General features: G+C 41.4%; 1 protein-coding gene across 3 annotated transcripts in view; it reads right to left on the bottom strand.

Moving 5' to 3' along the window:
- Positions 1-23,484, bottom strand: part of znf827 (zinc finger protein 827) — a 58,629-nt gene that overhangs the window by 17,423 nt on the left and 17,722 nt on the right. For all 3 annotated transcript variants that reach the window (XM_066718436.1, XM_066718435.1, XM_066718437.1), the window contains exons 2-8: positions 20,003-21,250; positions 18,545-18,717; positions 17,584-18,058; positions 8,686-8,928; positions 3,136-3,372; positions 2,236-2,290; positions 1,593-1,693 (exon numbers count right to left, since the gene is read on the bottom strand). In XM_066718436.1, coding sequence (XP_066574533.1) covers positions 1,593-1,693; positions 2,236-2,290; positions 3,136-3,372; positions 8,686-8,928; positions 17,584-18,058; positions 18,545-18,717; positions 20,003-21,250 — 2,532 coding nt within the window. The remainder of the gene's footprint in view (positions 1-1,592; positions 1,694-2,235; positions 2,291-3,135; positions 3,373-8,685; positions 8,929-17,583; positions 18,059-18,544; positions 18,718-20,002; positions 21,251-23,484) is intronic.

The raw sequence follows: 23,484 nt of genomic DNA on the forward strand, positions 1-23,484 counted from the left end.
GGATTATTAATCTTATCATCGTTTTTTTATTTTGGGCTACCACACCCAACTTTAATTTATTTTCATTAATGATCAATGAAGGTCTTGGTTTGATTTTACAGAAGAGTCCCTTTACCTCATCTATCACTTTCACACTCTCGGAGCACACCGAAAATCACCCATTGTAACAATACGACGGTGAAGTGAAAAATGTACTCTGGCAAGTGTGATTTGATCTCCTGCACTTCTTCACCTGGCAGATCTGTCAATCAAAGAATCCTCATTTTGTGTGGACTCAGTTACATGTGGTCACATGCATGCAAGTCCTGAGACACAAGGTAAGTAGCTGGAGATGTCTAGACAAACTGACTGAGAGGATCATTACCACTGACTGTAACGGGCATATTCAAACACCATGAATTAAAAAAAACAAAATTTTACCCAAATAAACTGAGCCTTGTTACTCCTTCAACTAGTTTGGTTCACAGCTTCAATATTTACAAACGTCAGATTCAGGAGAAGGTCACTGAAGTCTAGGTCATTGCTCCAACAATGGCCTAAGTATCGAATTCATCTAATTAAGTGTTCAGCCAGGCCTTGAAGTAGTTAATAGTTTAATTGCTCTTATTAAAGCTGGAGTGCTGTGATCCCTCAAGGCCTGAATGTTCCTGCCCCAGAGTGGAAGGGGAAGGTCAAGGGTCACAAAAGAGCCGGCACACAGCGAAAGCCCTGCTCATCCTGCTCAAGCCCCTTGACCTCCCTGTCGGCACTGCTTCTCAAGAAAGGAAAAAATAAAATAAAAACTCCCACAATGTAAGTGTGAAAAATTAATACTCTGGCTATTGAGAACACTTTTAGGAGCTCTGGTGTTGCACACCACAACAAATGACATTAATCTCACTTTCTGCTAGCTCTTCCAAACATGTACTGATTTAAAAAAAAAGAAATCAAATGGTGGAAATTGCAAACTGAATTGAATTCAAAGGTAATTAACTTTTCTGAAAGTCTGCTTTCATCACTAAGACAATTATCAGCAATTATTAAAGTTCTGTGGCAGCTCTGTGAAACACTAAAGATAAAACATTAACTCTCTAAGCCATTTGAACAGTTTTTACCTCAAAGTACAGAAGGGAGAAAGAAAAGCCTTGCAATGCTTCAGTTTTCCAATAAAGATCAACAGGAAGCGAGAGGAGTCTGGGGTTTCAGAGGCAGGGTCTACGGCAGCAACTGCACTCAAGAAAAGCATTAGGCAAATAACTTTTAGGACACCCTTGACATGCAGAAAGCAATAATTTTTTAATTAACTCGGGACACCAGAATGGGAAACGCTAATTGCCCTTTGCATCATAGCAGCACTTACCACTTTGAGATGAGAAGTGAAGGTTTCATTAGGCAGTGCGAGGCAGGGGACTAAAGCGACTGTAGCTCAGTGCAGATACCCAGAAGCATTACACGGCTGTCGTTCGCACCCTCATTATGAACCTGTCCCTGGGAGTCAAGTGTTTGCAATGTGATAATGAGGCAGCTGGGACAGTGTGAGGAGGTTTCTCCAGAGTCTGGGTGGTGGAGGCTATTGTAGTGAGTGAGGGATGCTGTGGCCGACCGGGTCTTACCTTGCATTGCGGCTCTTGCCGATGAGCCGGGTTCGCTGGGGACAGCATCCTTAGAGCAGGAGTTAAAGGGTGATTGTCTGAAGCGGTCTTCAAGGAATGGGCTAGAGAGGATCATAAACATGAAAGACCATTTTTATTTCTCCACTTCCTTTACTTGGCCGCACCTCTAATCAAATGAAATTACACAGGCTTGGAAACTAAAAACTACGTCATTTGGAGGGGGCAGGTACAGACATGGAAATAAATAGGCTCATGAAAGATGGGCGTTTCTCTCATTTGGAGGACAGCAGCAATATCTGTGTTTTGTGGGCTGCCCGAGAGTCTGGTTCAAAATATACCCCTTGGCTTTGGTTCTGCCGTTAGTCTCTGCTGAGCGCATTCATGGTTAAAACATGCAGATGGCCTAATAATGCACATTTTGGAAGACATGTTCTTTGTCTTCATCCGCCCTGTGCGGTCATAACGGCTTGGAAGCACAGTTTAAAACATGTATATCTATCTATTATGATGTTTCTTCATTTTGAGTTTTTCATATGCACAAGTTATCGAAAAGCACGTCATTATAAAATCTAATTGGTGATTTGAAGTGATTAACAACTTGATGTTCACAAAAATCACAAATCCATATAAAGTAAGGACTCACCTGTTCATATTTAGGACACAATTATCTTTGTGGTCATTAGCTTTGCTAACTTTTTCTGAAAGAGAAAGACATTAAATAAAATATATTACACATAGGCATAAGGGGGTCATTCATTTACTATCTATGTATTAACTCTTTAAGGGAGATAATTATTTCATTAATTTAATATAATCATTATATAATGGAAACGTGTATTTCCTCATTAATCGTCAGTGTACAAACATCAATATTCACAACTTTTCATTTCATTTCATTTTTCATTTTCTTTTTCTGACAGTTACATTTCATTATTTCACTGCAGTCAAGGTGCATCAGATATGCCAGTTTGGGAAACACTGAATTACTTGTAATCAATATTAGACATCAATTCAGGGCTGGGCTTCATGCATACTTTCTCTCACTACAGTAATGACTTCATTTCACAGTCAGTGCTCCCTTGGTAGTACTTGAAGGCGCAACACCCCTCGTCTTAAAGCGTGCCACCGCTACAGCAAAGGGCAACACTGAGGATGAAGTTCGGAGTGTGTTGCCATGACAATCTCAAATGGGGGGAAAAAGTGCAACTGAGTATGGTTAATGCTGCATACTTAAAATCATATATATTATAAGGAACTGCTGGAGAAGCTGCTATTATTAGGGTGCCTTGAAACATGCTACTTTTATTAAATACATGCATATGTCAAACTTGACAGCTGGCTCCCCCTTTGTAAACAAAGTGTCGGTACAGTTCCAGCCAACCAGCTTTAGAATTTCACTACTACTTGCAGCCAATCTTGACATTGTAGTTAAAAAGTAATGAAGGTTATCTAGCAAAATAAATTAAATGTGCTTGAAGGGAAATTCTGGCTGGGGTATGCACAGAAAACGTACTCCCAGTGTAACCTGTCACGCACTGTGTACCTGACAGTTTGTAGAGCAGCTCGGAGGCCATTTTAACCGATATGTCCTGGGAGAAGAGCGGCTTCTGAGGGCAGGCCAAGGCCTCCGAGATGCTGGGCAGTGGCTCGGTCTTTTCCCGTGCTGGTAAATTGCCGAAACCAAGCAGGTGAGCTGAGGAAGGGAGATCATCGGGGCTGTCCACCTCCATCGGCTCTGCCTTCACCGTGGCCTTCTGGATGCTTGCTTCCTTGTTGTTCTCTGTTGACAGCGAGTGACAGTACGAATCAGCAAACAGCTGAACGGCACCCACTCAAAACAAGTCGCTCTAGACGCAATGCCACCTCTAAAGTCATGGACAGGTTAAGGGTTTCAGATTAAGCAACAAACACACTTCAAACTGCTGCACCTGTGCCCAAGTCTAGAAACACAAGTTTGCAGCTTCATTTTTTTTTTTTTTATGTCTTTCACTAAACAGGAGGAAACAATGAAAGAATTCAGAAAATATAAGAATGGAGCACAAAACTATTTATAGCCCCATATTTGCACTGGCTAATTCACAGGAGGTTCCAGAGGGCACAAGCAGCAACACATTCGCAGTGTTTCTTAAAGCTCCTTTCAACCTGTTCCAGCTTACTGAAGCATTCTGGAAACACAACCTCTATTAAAAACCCAGAAAAGATATCGTCAGAGACGGATAAAAACACATTTCAATAATGGAGGGCTAAAAGAAAGTATATGATGGCTGGTGTATGGGATTATATGTTAAAAAAAATGAAAAAATAGTTTGGACACATCTGAATTGAATATGAAACCGTTCGAGCTTCATTTCATTGTTAATACTTCAGATGAGCACGACTGCACATTGGCAGTGAAAATGGTTGGGTCATGTCTAAATCCTACTCCAAAGCAACAAGGAAATAGATCATGTGAACTGATTTATATGTAAGTGATTAACATTCAAATTAAATGTAGTGATGGTCAGGAAAATTGTATTTGTTTCTGTCCCAAGCTACCTTTTCTACATAGCTAGCAGTTTTTCCTATAACCACAGATTGTGGTCTATATGCCATTATGTGAAACGGGCACTTTTCTTGTTTCTCTCACAGAACACCCTTTGTTGTAATGGGGTATTATACATACCGGATCGTTACATTTAATTTCCTGCCTTGTAGCCATGTCATTATACTCATAGTTTCAGGGAGTAGCCGAGATAAAATGCTAGTAAAATGTATCCACAGCCATATGTCCTTGTCCAAATGAATATTAACCTTTTAAATCAACATTGTAAGTACAATTTTCTGTTCTTGCCAAGATGTTGTTACTATTTCCAGGTTACCCAATCATTGTGACTGCTAGTGTGTGAGTAAATGGATGTGCATTCCTTAGCAAAGCACAAAACAGCCCTAGCTCTGTATCTCTGGGTGAGGAGCTCATGTTGCCTGGAGCCGACCTACATTGTGTACTCTTGGGTGCAAATGTCAGATCTGTCCACAGTAGAGCCACACCAGGACAGTGACAACTAGCAGACCCATAATCCCTTAATAAGGAGCCTACAGTCAACACACAGCTGTGAAAACCACAAGAGTCGTGAAAGGGAAACAGATCCCCACACTAGATAATGCAACACAAGTGCTCCATAAGTATCATTATCATGGGCTGAAATTCCAAAAGGACTTATGGAAACATTGCTTAGTCAAAAAGTAATACGGCGCCTGCCCTGCACTAATGAAAGTGGTTTTGTCAATCTGCCTCTTTGTTTTTGCTACCTATCATTGGTACCTTTTTACATTTTACTAGCCGTTAAAATTTAACCAAATCAAATTCCAGCACTTTTCCTTGATCCAGAGACACTACAGCATACGTTCTCAAGCCGTAAAAAGCAGCACTTAAGGCATTTCCACGTTTTTATTCCTTTTGGAAGTGTTTGTATTGCTCTCCACAAATTGCCACTGCAGTGTAGACCAAAACAAGGCCCTGTCTTGCAGTTTAGATATCCCCCGGGATCCGAATTAACCTTTCCTTGCAAAGGTGGGGTATAGTGGCTCTAATGTATCACAAAGGAGACAGCCTGCTCCGCTGTTCATTTAACAGCCACTGTGTGGGCTTTATCGTGTTGGAATTCAGAGAGCACGCACACAATACATGCAATTTCTAACCGTCTTTTTTTTCCCCCCACTCACTATCCAAGTTTAATCAAATCGAAGCCAGATTTTGGTGACCTGATATAAAAAAAAAAAAAAAAAAAAAAAGGACTGAAAGTTGGTTCTGCTCAAAGAACACAAGAGAACCCTTCTGATGCCTCTCAAGAGACATCTGCCCAGATTATAAAATCAACGATGCGACTTCCAATTATACCCTCATGTTTGCACCAACGTTTTTCAGTTGTTACGAATAATTTTAACTTGCATTCAAGGTTCTATACTATACTCTACCATGAATGAGCCACAGTCTATCACAGTAAACATGCCTTTGAAATAGGTATATCCTGGTATTACATAGGAAACCACTGTAAAACAGCAGAACCATAGTAAATGCACATTAAAGCGCAAACATCCAATGGTATATTTACCAGGGTAAACTTACAGAAGGCACATTTCAGGCATGTCATTCTGTTGATGGTTTTCCATTTATCAGAGGCTTGTTTGCTTCTACCCAATGGAAGGCTACCATGGAACATTAAGTTTGGAACTTACGACTGGCGATGTGGGTGGATATTTTTTATTTAACCCACGGCCACTGCCCTTGTGTGCAAACTGGGCTTCAGTAGCTTACCGCTCTGCAGGTTTCACGGGTATAATTAAAAGCATACACCACCTGTCAAGGTGCTGTCATGTCTTAAATTGGTTCGGCTTAATTATCAAGGGCATGGCTGGCGAGAGGGCCTGCTCTGACAGGGCTCCTCCTGACAGAGGGTACTACTCATATTGAAGGCACATGTAAAGTGCAGGATGCTCTGCAGCAGGTCAGCCCAGACAAACTGAACTCATTCCCTGCATGCGAGTTACACTGTACTAATGTATATACAGCGGCTAAGGTAGCCACATATAACACCCACTATCAGAAAGATTGTTTATGTTTTTTAATTAGCCCCAGGACAGTTATAGATGAAATAGATGTAGCTAGTAGAAGGTGAAAAAGCCTAACCATCATAAATATATACATACATAGGCAGTGACTTTTCTCAATGCATTTATTTAAAAAAAAAAAAAAAAAACTACTACATACATTAGTCCAACTTCAATAATGGAACACTTGTTTCTGGAGGGTGATGAAGCTGCAATAATACATCAAACACGACTGCGATTGCTTGCAAGATAAGAACATTGTGAAAAATTAATCAAATAACATGTTGATGAACACAGGGTATAGGGGTTGCTATACAGGAAATAATGCATAGCAATACAGTCAATGACTATGATATGCTGCTTCACTCCTGGCCAAGAACAGCTTCTGGTTGTCATGCAGTGATTGATGATGCTGATGCAGACATTTGAGGTTTGTCCCAGAGGCGTTCAATTAGTACCATATTGGTAGGCGGGCCGGGGAAATACTGGGCTAGTCCATCACTCTAGTGCTGTAACACACACACTAGTCACATATGCTCGTGCCCCTTTGTACTGGAAGGTGTTCAAAAGTGGATGGCATCTAAGAAACCGTTCCAGTCAAAACTTGGTCTAGGCAGACCCGTACATGTGTCCTAAAGGTATGAAGGGGTGTCCGTTTATAGTAGCCTGTACTGCCATACCACTCCAATCACGAATGTAGTCTTCAAGTTCGTGTTAGAAGGATGACTTGAGTGGAGACTTGAGTGCCTGCTGGTGATACTCAGACAACATCTTAAAATGGATGCTTCAGCTGGGAGATTTTCTCAGTTATCAGTCTTCGCATGTTCTGTATGCCACATCCTATGTTAAAATGACTCCTCCAGTAAATCACTATGCCCTGAAACAGTGTTCATCAAATGCAGTGCTTGAGGAATAGAGAGCTTCTGGTTTTAATTCCATCCTGAGCTCATAATTAGTTAACTCAACTAATTATTCTCTGAATTGAACCTATTTAACCCCTGTCCTTGGTCAAATGCAGGTGATGATTTAACTATAAAGCTTGCTTGAGTCTAGCCCTGGGAATATCGGATTTGAAGACCACTGCCCTAAGATCCATCGGTCACCCAATGACCTGAATTGTGTGCATTCGAATGTACAGAACATTCTACCACCACACACGTCTATGACCCACATCTTGTATTTTTATGAAACAGGGATGAACAGTGAAAGAAAACAATCTCTAATCTTGGCAATAATACATGGAGAAATATATTCGGATTTGAGTGGTGGATAATTAACATTAAGGTCGGTATACAAAGCATCACCGTCCATGAGAACTTGAGTTGAACGTGTGACTGAGAAACTCATGAACCAGAATAAAACCTTGAGTGCTAAATTAAGACATAACTTGTTTATAAGACATTCTTGTTCACTGTAAAAGCACAAATGATAAACTATGACAATACTGCATAGTTACACAATAGTATTTTTATATTCTATAGAATTTACTCCAACAAAAGATAATAAAACATAATGGATAGCCATCCAGTAAAAGCCTGGATCTGGCACTTTGACCCAGGCAGTGAATAGGGACCTGTGAAGCACATATACAGACTCAAGTGAGTTAATACCAGCTACATTTGTAATCCGTAGGTTTCCATGGCAACTGCATGCCAGACAATAACACTAGTGGTGACTGAATGTCTCTCTAAGTTGCACTCTATGTCTCAAAGCCAACCAAGAACCTCACAAAGCCCTGTCATATAATATGTTCTTCGGCTTGACAATAAACGGGCTAATTAATTCAGCCCCTGGCCCTGCTGCTTAAAAGCCGGTTAAAAATATCCTAAAGGTACAGAAAAAAATGCACATGACACACTGTATCAGTAGCCAGACACCAACGCTTACTCTCTCTCTCTCTCACATACTTTGGAGATCTGACCTGCAGGCAGCCAGTCAAACAGCACACGTGTAAAACACTGCGCACATGAAATCGCAAGAAATCAGGGATAGACTGAGGCAAGGCGATGCCAAGCTGCTTTATGTTTCAGTCAGAGAGATTGTGGCCCGGGAGAAGGAGTATTCATATGAATTACCTTCACTCTCCATCTTCCATATAGAATTCCATTACATCTACATAGCTAGGTGCAACCTTTAATAAAAAATGCGTTTTGCTATTGCCCTTAGCCTCAGACTGATCATGAGTATACTTTACAATGTAATCATATGCAGCAAAGCGCATAAGTGAATTTTAAACAGGAGCCAAATAACAGACAGAGAGAAAGCAAGAGAGAGGAGGGGGAATTAAAAATAAATCAAGCCAGGTGCTCCTATTAGATTGCACAAAGTCAAAAAATAAACTGCACATAATTCAGGGTACAGGACACATTGTTTCCCAATACAGATTAAAACTTTTTTTTTGTTTACAGTTATTTTTCTTGTCATTCTATACTTTCCTACAATGGCATCACAACACAGTGTAAGAAAACAAATCAGAACAAGCAAAGGCCCTGCAGAAAGGCAGTACCTGAGAGCTTCATCAGCAGCTCTGACGCCACCTTCACATTGATGTCTTGGCTCAGCAGGCCGCTCTTGGCTAGAGGGCTGCCCTCGCTGCTCTTCATGGGCCGCTCGGGCGTCCCTGTGGGCCCCTCCTGACAGAAAACGTAGTTGGGCTGGCTCTGTGGTAGCCTGGGGCTCAGAGGCTCCGCTGCCTGGGGCTCCTCCTTCACAGAGAACTGGGGCTTGAGCACTTCCTTCTGATTTGCAACTGAAGAGGGAGAAAGAGAGGAATATATATATTAAAAAAGGATTGCTTTTCCCACTTGCACTCACTCTCACCCCGAAACCACATGGTAATGCCTTGCTGCCAGGTCACAAGGCTATAAAGACACGTATTTGTACATGGTGTGTGTTTGTTTTGCCTCTTATGTCCGGTACTCAGTGTCAGATTACATACTGTATGTAACGCACTCGCCTAACTGTAAACTGTGCTCCCCTTTTAGGAATTAAAATAAAGAAGGGATATTTTTCTCAGTTCTACTTATGTATACTGGGCTAAATGTGTCTCTCTGAAGAATACAGCTGTTTCTACCAGCAGAATCCAACAGCTTGGGCTGAAGCAATCTCTCTGGGAAAGGACACTTGGAATTGTACCCTTTAGTTAAGTTTCAGGGCTCTCCTTTTCTCACCTACCCTCATACTGGCTTGTGATGCACAGAAGAGATACACTGAAAATGAACCCAAAACTCCCCCTTCACCGATTCTTTACCCAGTTCAGAGCCTGGCATAAGATTGAAGTATGCAAATCAAATAAAATCCAACTCAACCAAATCCAATCCAGAGGCAAACAGTCTTTCCCCTCGGGACCCTCTGATTACATGTCATTCTAGTCCTTGTTCTAGTTGTTATTTTAACTCAGAACTACGTTGAAAAACAATCACTGAAAGACAACAGGGGTTCACGTAATTTCAAGTGATAGGATGAGATACAGACAGTAGAACTGGTTTCTCGGTAGAATTGGAATGTGATTTTGAACTAGATTTCTCTAACTCCTGGGCTGTAAAACGGATGAGCGGAAGAGAACAATGACAAGACAGTCATGAAAATGAAATACAACCCAGGGGTTTGGGGATTAGAATTCTTTCATAAATCTGCTCCCTCTCTGTAGGTCTTCTCCTACTAGGAACATACAAAAGGGAGAAGGTTAATCTAACTAGGGGTTCTGATTTTACAGTTTTACACAATTTAACCCAAGTATATTTTTTTCCAACTCAATTTTCATACTGAGTAACTAGTTAGCTATAGTTAATTTCTGAATAGTAGTTATTTTAAACATAAAAACAGATTTCAACCCAAATATGTATCCTTTCTTGGCCATATATAGATAGATGGATGGATAGATGGAAACATGCACATCAATCACAATGATTTGAAATCTCAAAACAAGATTTAAAATAATTTACATTTTCACCTCCCTAATCAATGCCCCCATTGCTAGTTCTTCTTTTGGGAAAACTTCCAAAAATGTACACTTTTGCTCAAAAAACAATATGAAAACGAATCTCAGAAAATCAAAATGCATCTCTTGCAAAATGTCGTTTTACAGTCCTGTGAAGATTCTTCACATTTTCTAAATATAAAAGGTCGCTCCCCCACCATGCCATTCTATAAAACCCTGTTGTCAGGAAAATATTGCACACGTTTTGACATGTTTAAATTGTTAATGATAATATGCAAGAAGTGTATTTTAGGTATTTAGACCAGAATACTGAATGATACTGAACTTTAAATACACGGTACATATACTACACTATTTACATATAACATACTACTCATATAATACCAAAATGAACACTTTTTGGAAAACAATTCCATTCTAACTTTATAATCTCATTATCTATGCTCGTTTCCGTAATAACAATAATTAAGATACAACTTCACATACTATTGATACGTTATGAATTATACATTTTCCCTATTAAAGCAGTTGTGCAAAAGCATATCTCGGTCAAAGCAACTATAACAATTCTTGTGCATGTATAGAACAGAAAAAAGGAAAAGGGATGTCTTTATCAAGTGCAGGTGGCCCCGACCTTGTGAATGAAATACAACTCGGGTTATTACTATGAAGCCCCTCGAGACCAATCCAGCCTTTCTTATGGTGACATCATCCTTCCAGGTTGACTCTTTAGGTACAACACAATTACCCTGCGAGAGGTTGTGTAGCTAAACAGCTCTGGCGTTGACTCACGGGTCTTTCCTGAGCTTTGCCCCCTTGTCTGGAGGCTGGGTTATACATAACAACGTCAGGGACCAGAGTTGGCAAGCCAGAGCCTTCTTATTATAACCCTGAGTAAATCGATGAAACTGACTGCTGGAGAGATGCAAACACTTAGTTTGCCCTTGTCCGCCTACAGCCTCCACAGTTGAACCAGATTAAATTAACCTGGGTCTTTAGAGCAGCCCAGGGTAACCCCTGATTGAAAGGCTCCTTTTCCTTTACAACAGACAGCTGGCACCCCTTCACACGCAGAACCTTTAAGTTCATTCACCACGTTCTGGTCTCAGCTTGTTTTAGACGTCACACTTAAAACTGACCACATCGTTTGCCCGATGTTCTCAGTATGGGATCCACTATGTTTACTTGATTCTAGGTGAACACCAAGTGCGTTTGCTTCCCCAAATTGTTGCTGCCCTCCCATGATGATTTGTGAAAATGGGTCATATTTCAACTGGTTTATATAAAGAATAAATAATTAAACGCATAAAAACTTACGATCGCTGCCAAGAAAAGAACAAAATGTGCCACTGCCTCTCTGCAGCCCATATTTAATAGTCGCGCTCAGCAGACACCAGAGGTTATCACTTTCTGGCTGAGTGATGTTCCAGATGAGGGTACGGCAGCCACAATCCGTTCTGGCCTGACCTCCTACCACTTCTGACAGAACTCCTACGGCCAGAACTAGACAACCATGTCATCAATCCGCAAAGCCACCTTGCGCTGATTTATGATGATGTATGTTAGTCCACGTGGTTTAGGACCTAGCCACAGTGACAGAGCTGGGAAACTCCTGGAGCAGGGAGACCAACGAAGAAGGCCTCAGACTGAAAACGATGTCATGGGCTGATTTTCACATCTGTGTCTGCTCTGAAGTGGTGTTGTTCACAGATCAGTCAGCTGTCAGGATCCAAGGTAGGGAATTAGAGGGTCAGTAAGGTGCAGCAATGTGTTCTTCTAATTGAAATCATTCACCATTTTGTCAGGTAAGAAAATAGCAATGGCAAAGGTTTTTGTTCAATATATTAAATTGTCTGGTCTGGTAAACGGACATCAACGATACATTTGGCACCTAAAAGATGAAGATCATGTTTAAATGAACATCATCCCCCGTGTGAAACACAGAGCTGGATCTGTTTTTTCTTTGGGGTGGTTTTACTGTGGTACTGGTACGCTTGTTAGACTCAAGAAAAAGATGGATTCGATTAAATACCAGGACAATTTGGCCAAAAACCTGGTTAGCTCTGCTAAGAAGCTCAAGCTTGGTTGAAAGTGGATATCCCAGCATGACAATGATCAAAAGCAAAGAAATGTGTAAGTGAACATAAAATCAATGTATTCAAATGTGCATTGCAATCTCCAAACCTAAATCCGATAAAACATTTGTTTTGAACTCAAAAAAGCAGTTCACAAGCCAAGAAATCTCAAGGAGCTGGAGAAATTATGATAGTTAAAAAATCCCACATGAGAAGTGACAGAACCTTATAAAGACTACAGGAAGCATCTTCTCAGAGCCAAAGTCAAAGGAGGATGCACAAAACACTGATTGAATGGATGGGAATACATGAGATCACTGTCATTTGAAAAACATGCCATTATTTGTCAAACATGATCCTGCTCTGTGCAGCGATGACAGTATGGCTCATTTATTTGAGCAACAGAATGACTGCACACTTGCATTTTGTCCATTTAATAATTTTTGTTACAATTTCTCAAGGGTATGAATACATATGGAGGCCACTTTAAATCACCATACTTGATTTTCTTGACTATCATTCCAGATGTACAATATGACTATGTGAAAAGGAAAATGTTTTGAATGATTTTATAGAACAGAAGGTCAGCCCCATTGAACTAATGAACTTCTTTAATTAGACAAGACAGCTCTTCAATTCACATAAGGAAACCTTCTCAGAGCCATTAAGTCCAAGGTGTTTGTAGAAAATTATTATAAAGTTGTTTTGTTATTTGGATTATTGATCTGGACCTTTAAATACTGTAAGACCTGTGGAGCTAACTTCATTAGCTATCCACCTAGGTCACAGAGTCCTGCCTTTTCATTGAGAATGAGCTCCAGTTTTCAGGGACAGTTGGAAAATGCCGTTCCTAGACTGTACTTGTGTGTTGCAAGCAGAACCATCTCTCAAGATTCTTGCATTTGTAATAATGAGTAATCCATGGCTAAACTCAAAAGTCTGATGAACCTGGCTTTCAGTTAATATCCTCTAAATGTCAATTAAACCACACCAATAACAATGATATGAAGAAGAATAAATTGATCTTCACCTCAATGCATCTATTGCCTAAGAAAATGGTCCCCCTCCATTTCTTGGGGAGGGGGTTCATTACTTTCATTATTCTTTCGATTCCTTTCATCTAAGCGACTTGATTCACATTCTGAGGATTGGGATTGAACAGCAGTTTAGTCGGTTGTTTCAATTCACCTGTAAATTCACAGGGCCTTATTAATAAATAACTACAACAGTTGGTAGTGACATCTAATTTAAAACCTGGATTAGACAAAGCCATCTTAATTATAAATTCATTGCAAACTCACTTTAAACTGCCTTGACACTGCTTTATATCTGTATTGGACAAGGAGATTGGTTTATTGAAGGCTGACAGATATTGTACTTTTGAAAGCATAGTGCCACTAACCTTATATACCATTGTGTCAAGAAACTGAAATCAAAACGATGATATTCTTCATAATAAATGTTTCAAGGACAATCATCTTATTTTTGATCTGAAGTTTGAATGAATGCTAACTAAAAGGAATATAATTATATATAAAATAACCTTATCAGATACAATTTTTTCTCATACCGTAACTTAGAAACGTCTTGTGCTTTTTATATGAGCATTATCAAAATATAATTAAGCTTTCTTCTAGTTCATTGGCACTTGTGATCTCTTGCCAATTTACAAGTTGTTTTCTACCAGCTGAAGGATGCTAACACCACAGCAATGCGTGCAAAGTACAAATATACAGAAAAGGCAAGGCTCAGATGTAATATTTTTCTGCTTACAAAACTTCTATCACCACACAAATGATCATAAATGATCCAAACACACGTCTTCAATGCAGATTAAATGCAATATAATATAATAGTATACAGTAAAGTATGCTTTTGGGTTAAGGGGCAGAGGTTAGAATAATTAATTGCCCTGTATTGAGCTGCTCTCTATCACCACTTCACAGAAACAAAGGTCACATGACCATCCTGACATTTGAGAGTTTTGTTTGCATAGTACACAGTTTTAAATCAAGCGCAATAAATAGTTTAGTCTTTATGCCAGGAGGACTAAATAGGAGAAGCCAGGAAAAAAAAAAAATCTATTGAACCAGCAATGGAGTAAAGTTCAGACTACTGTTTTGCCTGAGGAAGTTTTAAAGAACTAAAAATGCACCTCTGTTCATCACTGGACCTTACCCACACAAACACACTTCCTGCATGCCCTTATGGGAATGCTTTAATAAATTTATCCACTAAAAGCCAAAAGGAATGAGATGCTACTTACTCACTTAGCTCCATTTTTGTTGGCACTAATGCTGACAAGAACCACACTGTGCATTAATATGTCTAAATGGGATTCTCTCCCAGCCTCTTACCCCGCCCCCCCTAGAGCCACTTTCCCACCTTAGGGGTCCAAGCTCGGCTGCAGGTCAAACTGAATGGTACATTTCAAGAGTTTTGACTGGAGGCAGCATGCTTTTCTTCTGCATCAGTACAGTTTCACACTTTAAAGTCTCGGGAGGAGGCTATCGTTTCCTTGCTAGTAATGCATCTTGCTTATTTTCCCAGGCCAGGCATAAGAAATTGAATTTTTAAAAACGTGCTTTGTGTGTTCTAAAAGGGAGACTGCTCGAAGTGACACAGCTCCATCAAAGCTGAGGTTTCACTTTTGAGGAATGGAGCACATGGAAGCAGAAGGGCATCGAACCCCAAAGTGACCTATACATTTACACTAATGACAATAATGATTATAATAATATTATTAATATAGATCCACCCCTTCATATACTCCAAATTCACCTCCTTAAACTCCTGAACAATGCCCATTGAAAAACTGAAATCAAGAAACACTAGGACAAACAAAACTCTCCAGTATCAAAAATGTGCTCATGAGCACTGGTCTCTTTAAGCATTACTGACATTTTTAGAATTCACCCCCTGAAGGCTAGTCCTGAGAGTAATTTATATTTGATTATGAGTCTGGGAGAGAAGCTAAATTATTACAGCAGGCTAATTTAAAGAAGCTCTGTCAGGATGAGGTTGTAGAAATCAGTGTAACCAAGGATATTTGAAGCCAGTTGTTCCCAAGCATGGGTCAAATGAGGGGCCTGAGAATCTTCATAATTTTTAATTATGAATTAATTTTTAATTATAAATTATGCATGCAATTTTAATTAACCTAATGTTCAGCTTCTTGGCAGATTTTTTTTCCCCCTCAATTTCATTTCAATTCACAACTCTATACCTGATTGAAATAGCAGCAGGTCTGTTCTTTAAAAATTGTCTTCGGAGTAGTCAACTATTCCAAATCGATTTCCTAACAAAATTGTGGTACAATCTGACTGTTAACAGCTTAATTAGTTGTTATTTAACTCAGGTACATAATAAAGAGGGTAGAAATCTAAAGAATAAAATGGATAACTGATGCTTGAGCCTCAGCTCTATGGACAAATAATAATAAGAAACATTTACCTGTGTATGCAACCCTAAGAACACAGCCAGAAGCAGACCCTCGTGGGCCCACATGGACAGTTCTCTTGGACAGAGAACCATAAGGGACAATAAGCAGAATCTACGCTAGCCCTGGCAAACTGTTCCCAAATGCGCTGGACAACCTGCAGATGAAGGCACCACTCAGAGGACAGGGAACATCATCTGGAGAAAAGGTCTGCTGCTGGATTAGTCAGCCACGGGAGGTATGTTTAAAGGACAAAGCGGAGGGACCTGTGAGCCTCCTTGTGGCGCATGGGAGTGCATGAAAGGAGGCTTGATCAGCACGTTCTCTCAGCGCAGTAACGGACTGGGACAGGGAACCCTGCCTGCTGTAGACAACCCTGCAAGTCACCAAGGGGGATGTGAATGCGGCACAGGCTGTCCTTGTTAGAGATGCTGCGTGGGATGACTATGTGGACCAGGAATTGCAGTCTGGTGCCAAAAAACTTGCACCATCTGCCAAGACTGGTGGCTCCCTGGTGGCTGCGTTATAATGGGAGCATCCAAAATACTGTGTCCTGTTGTCTGGCCTGAGAAAGACAAAGCTGCCATTTGGCAGCAAACAAAGCTGCTAAGGAGTGTCCCAAGAACCTTGCGCTTAGTCCACTGCAGCACTAGGTTCCCTCTTGACCTGAATGGTGTCACCGTCCCCAAGTACTCTCTCCACCAGCTGTGCAGTGTACAGTGACAGGAGGCTACTGGAGTTGATCAATCTGATGACCTGGGCCTTGGCCACAAATGCGTTACGTAAAAGCACCTCCATGAGTCTACACTGTCTGTTAGGGCAGGAGAAGTCCTGCGGCTTGGCTGAGATCATCGTCGCAATGGAGAGATACAGTACTGAAAAGGCTGCCAGACCAGCAGCCTCTGCTCCTTGAATGTGCGCCAACTCCAAGGTCCTCCTCCGGAGTGAAGGCACATCCGCAAGCCACGGTGGTGAACGCTCACCCTCACCTGAGCTGGGGTGGAAGGTACAGACACGAAAGCAGATGAGCCAGCTGGCTGTATGGGTGGAGGTGTCTTGGATGAAGCATCTGGAGCTTGATGAGGCACACACATCAGAGTCCCTGCTCCAATGGCACAGGCTCCGGTAGTAGCCACTGTGGTAATGAGGAGGTGGAGAGTGAGAACGCATGGATGAGCATGACGGATGACGTTTGCATGCCTTGTAGGCTTTCCTGAGGAGCACAAGGCTGCAGAGGACACCGGTGACAGGAAGGAAGAGCGTTTCAAAAGGAGATGTATAGCAATGTAAAGCAAATCAGTCCTCAAATACAAAACGTCTTCCCTCAGGGAACGGCAAAAGAGAAAGTGCGTCTCGATGAGCAGTGGCTAGGAGGGCTCATCTGAGTGACGGCGCACAGAGTTCTATTGGCAGCTTTGTTATGAGTTGTGTGCACTGCCCATTGCGTGCAGCAATGTCCAATAGTCCCTTTGGGATCCATTTTCGACTTGAAAGATAACACCTAAAAAATACCTGGCTCTCTATAGTAATGAAATTCATTTTTCTGAGAGTATTCGTACTTTGATCTGCCTCATGTTAGCAACTTCCATTGAAGGTAAAACCTATAAAGAGGTTCCCTGTGAGAACCTTTACCCAGAGCTGAAAAGTTTCACACTTTTATCTTACCTCAGCAATGGTCTAATGGTGTGTCTTTGGTGAACTGCAGAATTCTCTTACACATAAAATAAATCTATCAATATTTTATCAAACATACCTTTGTTTGCTTGACAGGATTCATCAATGATTTAATGATGATTTGATCGCTTTCTAAAAATATTTCTAGTATAGTACACATTTCCCCTTAATTTTTGCATCCATAGCCTATTCACTCAGTCCTGCGCATTTCAAATACAAAACGAATGACTGAGTTATAGTGTGAAGGCGTCACCAGGGCCCCTGGAGCTTCCCTACCTGAGAGCTTAATGAGGAAGTCGGTGGCTGTCTTAGTGGTGATGTCAGGGCTGAAGAGGGAAGCGGCGGTGGGGTGGCTGGGCTTCACTCCTCCGGGCTCCAGAGGCTTAGCGCTACTGTTGATTGGGGTCTCCCTGCAGAGGGGGAATGGCAGCAGCAAAGACACATCCCTCTCCTGGGGTTCCTCCTTGATGTGGATGTGATTGGTGGAGTCTGCGGGCGAGGCTCCCAACCTGGCATCCTGGGGCATCGGGGAGCTCCGGCTGGCCCCCTTGAGTTCCCCCGGACCAGCCGAGTCGCCCAGCACTGAGCCCTCGCCCTCGGTGTCTGTCGTGACCTCCTCCTTGACCTTGACCTCGGTGCGAGGGAAGTGCTGGTGACAGCGCATGTGCAGCTTGAGGCTGAAGTGGCGGGAGGAGGTGAAGGGGCAGAGCTCGCACTGGAAGGTCTCCCCTCGGTCCTGATGCTGGTGGACCTGTTGGGCAAACGGGAAGCTCAGCCAGGATGGACACAGGTACTCTTTCAAAACACCTGATCTTCCTAGATTCCTTGCGTGTCTATATATATCTGCCACTCCTTCGATATAATATGTAGTTGTCTAAATGTTAACTTGCTTCAGTCAACTGGAATCTTTCCCACTACTCTCTAAAATGAATGCACACAATGTCATTGATAGTTTAACAAACCATATTTAACTAAATTCATCAGTAAGTAGCATTTCCCATGAAGACTGCCAATATAATCATCCGTTTTTTGTTTTTTTTCTGGCTTTTCCTATTTAGTCCTCCTAGCATAAACTTGAATTCAGCTAAAAGACAGCAAAAGATGCCAAGTTTATATGGAACTATGTTACCTGCACTGTTAAAACTTTACTTGACTAACAGTACTTTAAACCTGCGGGGAAATGTTAAAGGAACTTTCCCTCCTTTGAATTGTAGACACTGTACAGCCAGTGCCCTACCTTCATATGTGATTTGAGATTGTCTTTGCGAGCACAGCGGAAAGGGCAGAGAGGGCACTGGTGACTCTTGAGGCCGGTGTGAATCACCATGTGTCGCTTCCAGTAGCTCTTCCTCTTAATGACCAGGCCACACACAGGGCACTGAAAGGGTTTTCCCCCGTCCTCAGGAGAAGCTGTGGAGAACAGACAGAGAGAGATAGATCATGTCAGAGGCAGTGGGGTTGTTCCTCAGCGTCAAGGGAGGGGACTGAGTTTTTCTTCAATGTTACAGCTATCAAATCAAATGATCAGATGTACAGTACAACCTACTAGTACATATAATATGAATTACATTTAAAGCTAAATATTAAGCACAGCTAAATAAAATATAAACTTTACAAGTGCTTATAAATATCATGCATCAGCGCGTCAAATTGATGGTTTAACAGGCAATGCCATTAATTTGAAAAAGAATGCTGTTTTTCAAGCGGTTGCAGTAACGCAAAGTAATTCAGTTAATCTAAAATATATCAGATTAAATGTAGGATTGTGGCAAAATTGGATTTCATTAAACTCTAGCATAGCATGTTCACAAAAATTGTCAGCTAGTTGAGTAATGATGTCAGTCTCTCCTTTTGTCAAAGTTATTACAAAGGTATTAACATACTTTAAAACATAGAAAAGCACATTTAATATTCAACATTAAGCAATTGGTTTACAATGTATATTTATTCTTATTACTCATATTCTTATTAGTCTGTCTGTAAACTATGGGTGTGTTTACAATCAGGTACAACACACAAGCAGCAGCAATCTGTTCAAAGCAGATTGATTTAAACTTCTATTTATTATATTGTTCAGGTGAAACTGAAAAACGTGATTACATTTATAAGTAGCATTGTATGCCATGACAGTAGGGTCATGAGAAAGTTCACCTCCCACTGAACAGACCATTTTCTATCCAACATCACTGGGTTGAAGTGGAGGTCACTACCCATTTATCTTGGGCAGGTAGTACACTGTGAGGAGTTTATTTTCCTTTTCAAATGTATGTCTTTTTCAGATGGCTAACTACTATTGCAAAATAACACAAAAATAAAACCAAGGCTTCACAGTGGAACAACAAACTAGTAAAGCTCATCAACAACATTTAAGAATAAAGCTTGACATTATAGATGCAAGTTTTTATTTATTGATTATAACAAATATAATGGTGAATGTGGATGGATTCATAGATTAAAACAACCAGATCTACATTGCTTAAATATCTCCTACAGTATTTTTTAAAAAGGGTAGATTTTGCTTACATTAAAATAACTAAAATACATACATTTTACACAGAAACACTGATAAACTGTAATAAATGAGCTCTTCTGCCGTTGCACTCAATGACTAAGAACCATTGCGACAACAGATTGTTTTTGAATATATTAAGAAATAAACTGCATACTTTAGTCATGCAGAGAAAGGCTACTGTACCTCCTTGACTGCTGGCTTTAGTTCTTCCCTTTGTAGGTGATGGCAGTAGCAGCTCCAGCGTCTGAGAGGGTGTGTGGATTTTCTGGTTCTTGTCCAGGAGGGGCTTGACATCCTCTGGGGGTCCTGGAACCAGCGGCGGCTCCTTCTTGTCCGCCAGGAGGTTCCCCGCTGCCCGGGCCGCCACCTCCTTGAGCAGCGCTGCCGAGGAGGTCATGGAGACCAGCGAGAGGAAGGAGCTGGCTGGGGGCTGGTGGTCCACCTGGCCCCCACCGCACAGCCCCCTCTCACTGACCTTTTTGGACAGGGCGGCTAGCGTGGAGCTGGCTGACTGCGGGCTGAATGGGGAGGCGAAGGCATCGAAGCGCACCGCCTCCTCAGGCCTCCCCCCTACAGCTGCAGCGGAGGAGGAGGACGAGGAGGAAGAGGAGGAAGAGGAAGAGGAGGAGGAGGAGGAGGACGTTGATGATGCAACCGCGCTCTTGTCCTGAAGCACCGCGTTCGCTGCCGCTTTCAGCTTCTGGATGGCAGAGTCCGGGGAGAGGCTGCTGCTGCCGCTGTTGGGCGCTGAACAGCTAGCGGGGGGCCATTTCTCTGGGCCGCCCACCCACACGAAGCTGCCTCCGCAAGTGCTGCCCCCAGCGCTGCTGCTGCTGCTCATGCTGGGGGCGAAAGGGTCGCATGGCTCCTGTTTGATGGGGTTCGCGGGTGCTGTGGAGGCTGGGGAGGCAGCGCTGGAGGTGGTGTTGGCCAGTTTCCGGGCAAGGGCACTTAACTGCTGAGCATGATGGGAAGAGGGCGAGAGGGTCAAGGTGGAGGCCAAGTTGACAGGAGGCGAATCCCCTCCTCGTCCTCTGGCGGCCAGGTCACCTGCGTCCAACTTGAGAGAGCCTGCTTCTAGGAGGCGCCTCAGATTGCTACTCAGTGGCTTCCCCAGAGCCTGAGATGCGTCCGCATACAACGAGGACACCACGGAGGACAGTGGGTCCTTGGCAGAGAAGCTCCCAGGCTTAAAGGGCTCACTGTCCAACCCCAGGAGCTCCAGCGAGTTCCCATGGACTGGAGTGGGGCAGCCTATGGAGCTTTCCGCAGATGTGTCCTGTTCCTGCTGGTGCTCATCAGGAGAGATCCTGAGCTCGTCCTGCACGTCCCCAAAGGATGACTCAGAGGGAGTGTCCGAAGCATTCCCAAACCAGCCATCTTCTTCCACATTCTCCTCTTCTGCCTCCTCTTCTTCTACTCTGTCTACATCTGCGGGGCAAGAGAGGGGAAATTAGGCGGCTGAAAGACATTCCAAACAGGCACTTTATAAATAAAAGAACAAAGGCTCTGGATAAATGAAAAATGTGAAGCACCATCTGATTGAAAATTACAAACCATGTACTCCACGGCACCTTTTTGTTTCTCAGAAGCTACATGTTTCTACCATCTACCAAGTGGATTTTAAGCAGGTCTAGGCTGAATATAATACTCTCTGTTCTATCCTCACGATACCCCCCCTGCAAATAATAACTATGGTAAAAGAACAAAAGCATAACACTGAACAATTTACAATGGGAATTTCATCTCAAAACCTATTCGCGATATCCCTGTCATAACATTTTCAAGGAGTCGTCCCAAAGCAACAAATGATGGCAAACCTAATTCTCCATGCTGAAATCATTCTTGACAGTAACATCCAGGTGTGTCAGGAACAGTTATCAATGAGCACAGAGATAAAGCTTTGAATTTACAGAGAGAACTAAAACATTAGACATTTCAACAGAACTTTTTGGTTAAATCCAAATTAAATTTGACTCACATCTCACTTTACAGTCGGATTTGTATTTTGTTTTGGTACAGAAGGCATCACATCTGCATTTGCTAATTCACAGTTTCTACAACATTAAGTTACATTTAAATATATTTGACCCCACTTCAATTTGTTTCTCTTTCCTTTAGGCATTTACTCTGGTTAATGAATAAGTACATTATTCATGAAACAGAGACAAGAACTCCACATCAGCAACATAGAAAACACGAACAGATCAGAAAATGGAAATTATCATTAATACACTTTTATGGTTTTGAAGTCTGACACACAACAAATAACAATAACTTCATTCTGTTTATTTTATATCAAACATCAATAAAACCTACAGGAATATTTCTGTTCAGGATTATTTTCTGCAATAAAATATACCTTCCTAGTGCTACATTACACTAAACTGTTTAGTTATCCTCTTCAACACAAAAAAATTGGTTTGTGTTCTTTGGAAGGAACTAGCATTAAGAATTAAGCCATCTGTTTATCAAAGCTTTGTGCAAAGGGCACTAGATTCAGGTGCATCAAAGCGATCTACTGTCCTGTGAGAGAAAATGCTGGGGGTGTTAAAGAAGCTGCTATACCACCCTGAGCCTGTTCTTAAAGGCTCAATACATCTGCACCTGGTTATTTTTTGGCTATAATGATTTAGGGATAGGATGATCAGTTTTTTGTTTTCAGGGAGTATTGACGTGTGCATATCAACCTACAAATGTAATATTAAATACCTTTGCTTATTTATCAGGATTTCCAAATGACTGAATAAGATTTGATGTGTTTTCCCACAAGAACATTTAAACTATTTTTAAGTATCAAAATATGCCTGTAATTTCAAAAGCAAAACTTGGTCATCCTGAAAGTACCAACAGAATCACAGGCAGTGACCTCAAGCACACGCCTACAAAGTCTAATTAAACAGCTTTGAGGAACAAAAATACATCAATTATGATGATTATTACCGATGTTGAAGGTAATTTGAAGAGAGCTATCTTAATATAAAGATTTGTTGCGTTACTTTCAGGAAGAGCAAGCTTTGATAACCTGACAATGTTTAAACTGGCCGGCAAATAGCAGGTTTTATTGAATAATTTGGGTCCCGACAAATCCTGACAAGTAAGCTAAGAAATCTAATGTTAAATTGAAAGGTCTACATATGAACAATTTACCTCCATATTTTATTTACTTTATTATATTTTTTCACCAATATTTAGTGGACATATTTTTCCAATACGTTTTCATCATTGTTACATCATTGTGTGTACAATTATTTTACAGTCCTGGAACATTACACATCACATTTAATCATGAAAAGAGAAGGACATAAGAGATTTTTGATTGAAAGCAGCAAATGATAATCTCACCCTTACTGAAAAAAAGCTAATCTTTCCGTTTTCATACTGGAAAATAATAAACGGGCCTTAAATAAATAAAAAACACCCTTGTATTTTAAGGTATTAGCTTTATTATTTTTCTAATGTGGAATTGTACTTGACACAACTAGTACAGTATAACTAGCACTATCTTGTTCTCAGCTTGTTTTTAACCATATTTTTCCCAGGGTTTAAAACAGTTTAATAAAGGGGTAACCATGGTGACAAGCCCTTCTGGGAGGCTAGACAGCAAAGATTAGGGTAATGGAGGTTACAGAGCTAGATTAATATTCATGAGCCTGCAGTTACCA

This window comes from Amia ocellicauda, chromosome 12 (genome assembly GCF_036373705.1).
Source record: "Amia ocellicauda isolate fAmiCal2 chromosome 12, fAmiCal2.hap1, whole genome shotgun sequence".
Classification (NCBI taxonomy): Eukaryota; Metazoa; Chordata; class Actinopteri; order Amiiformes; family Amiidae; genus Amia; species Amia ocellicauda.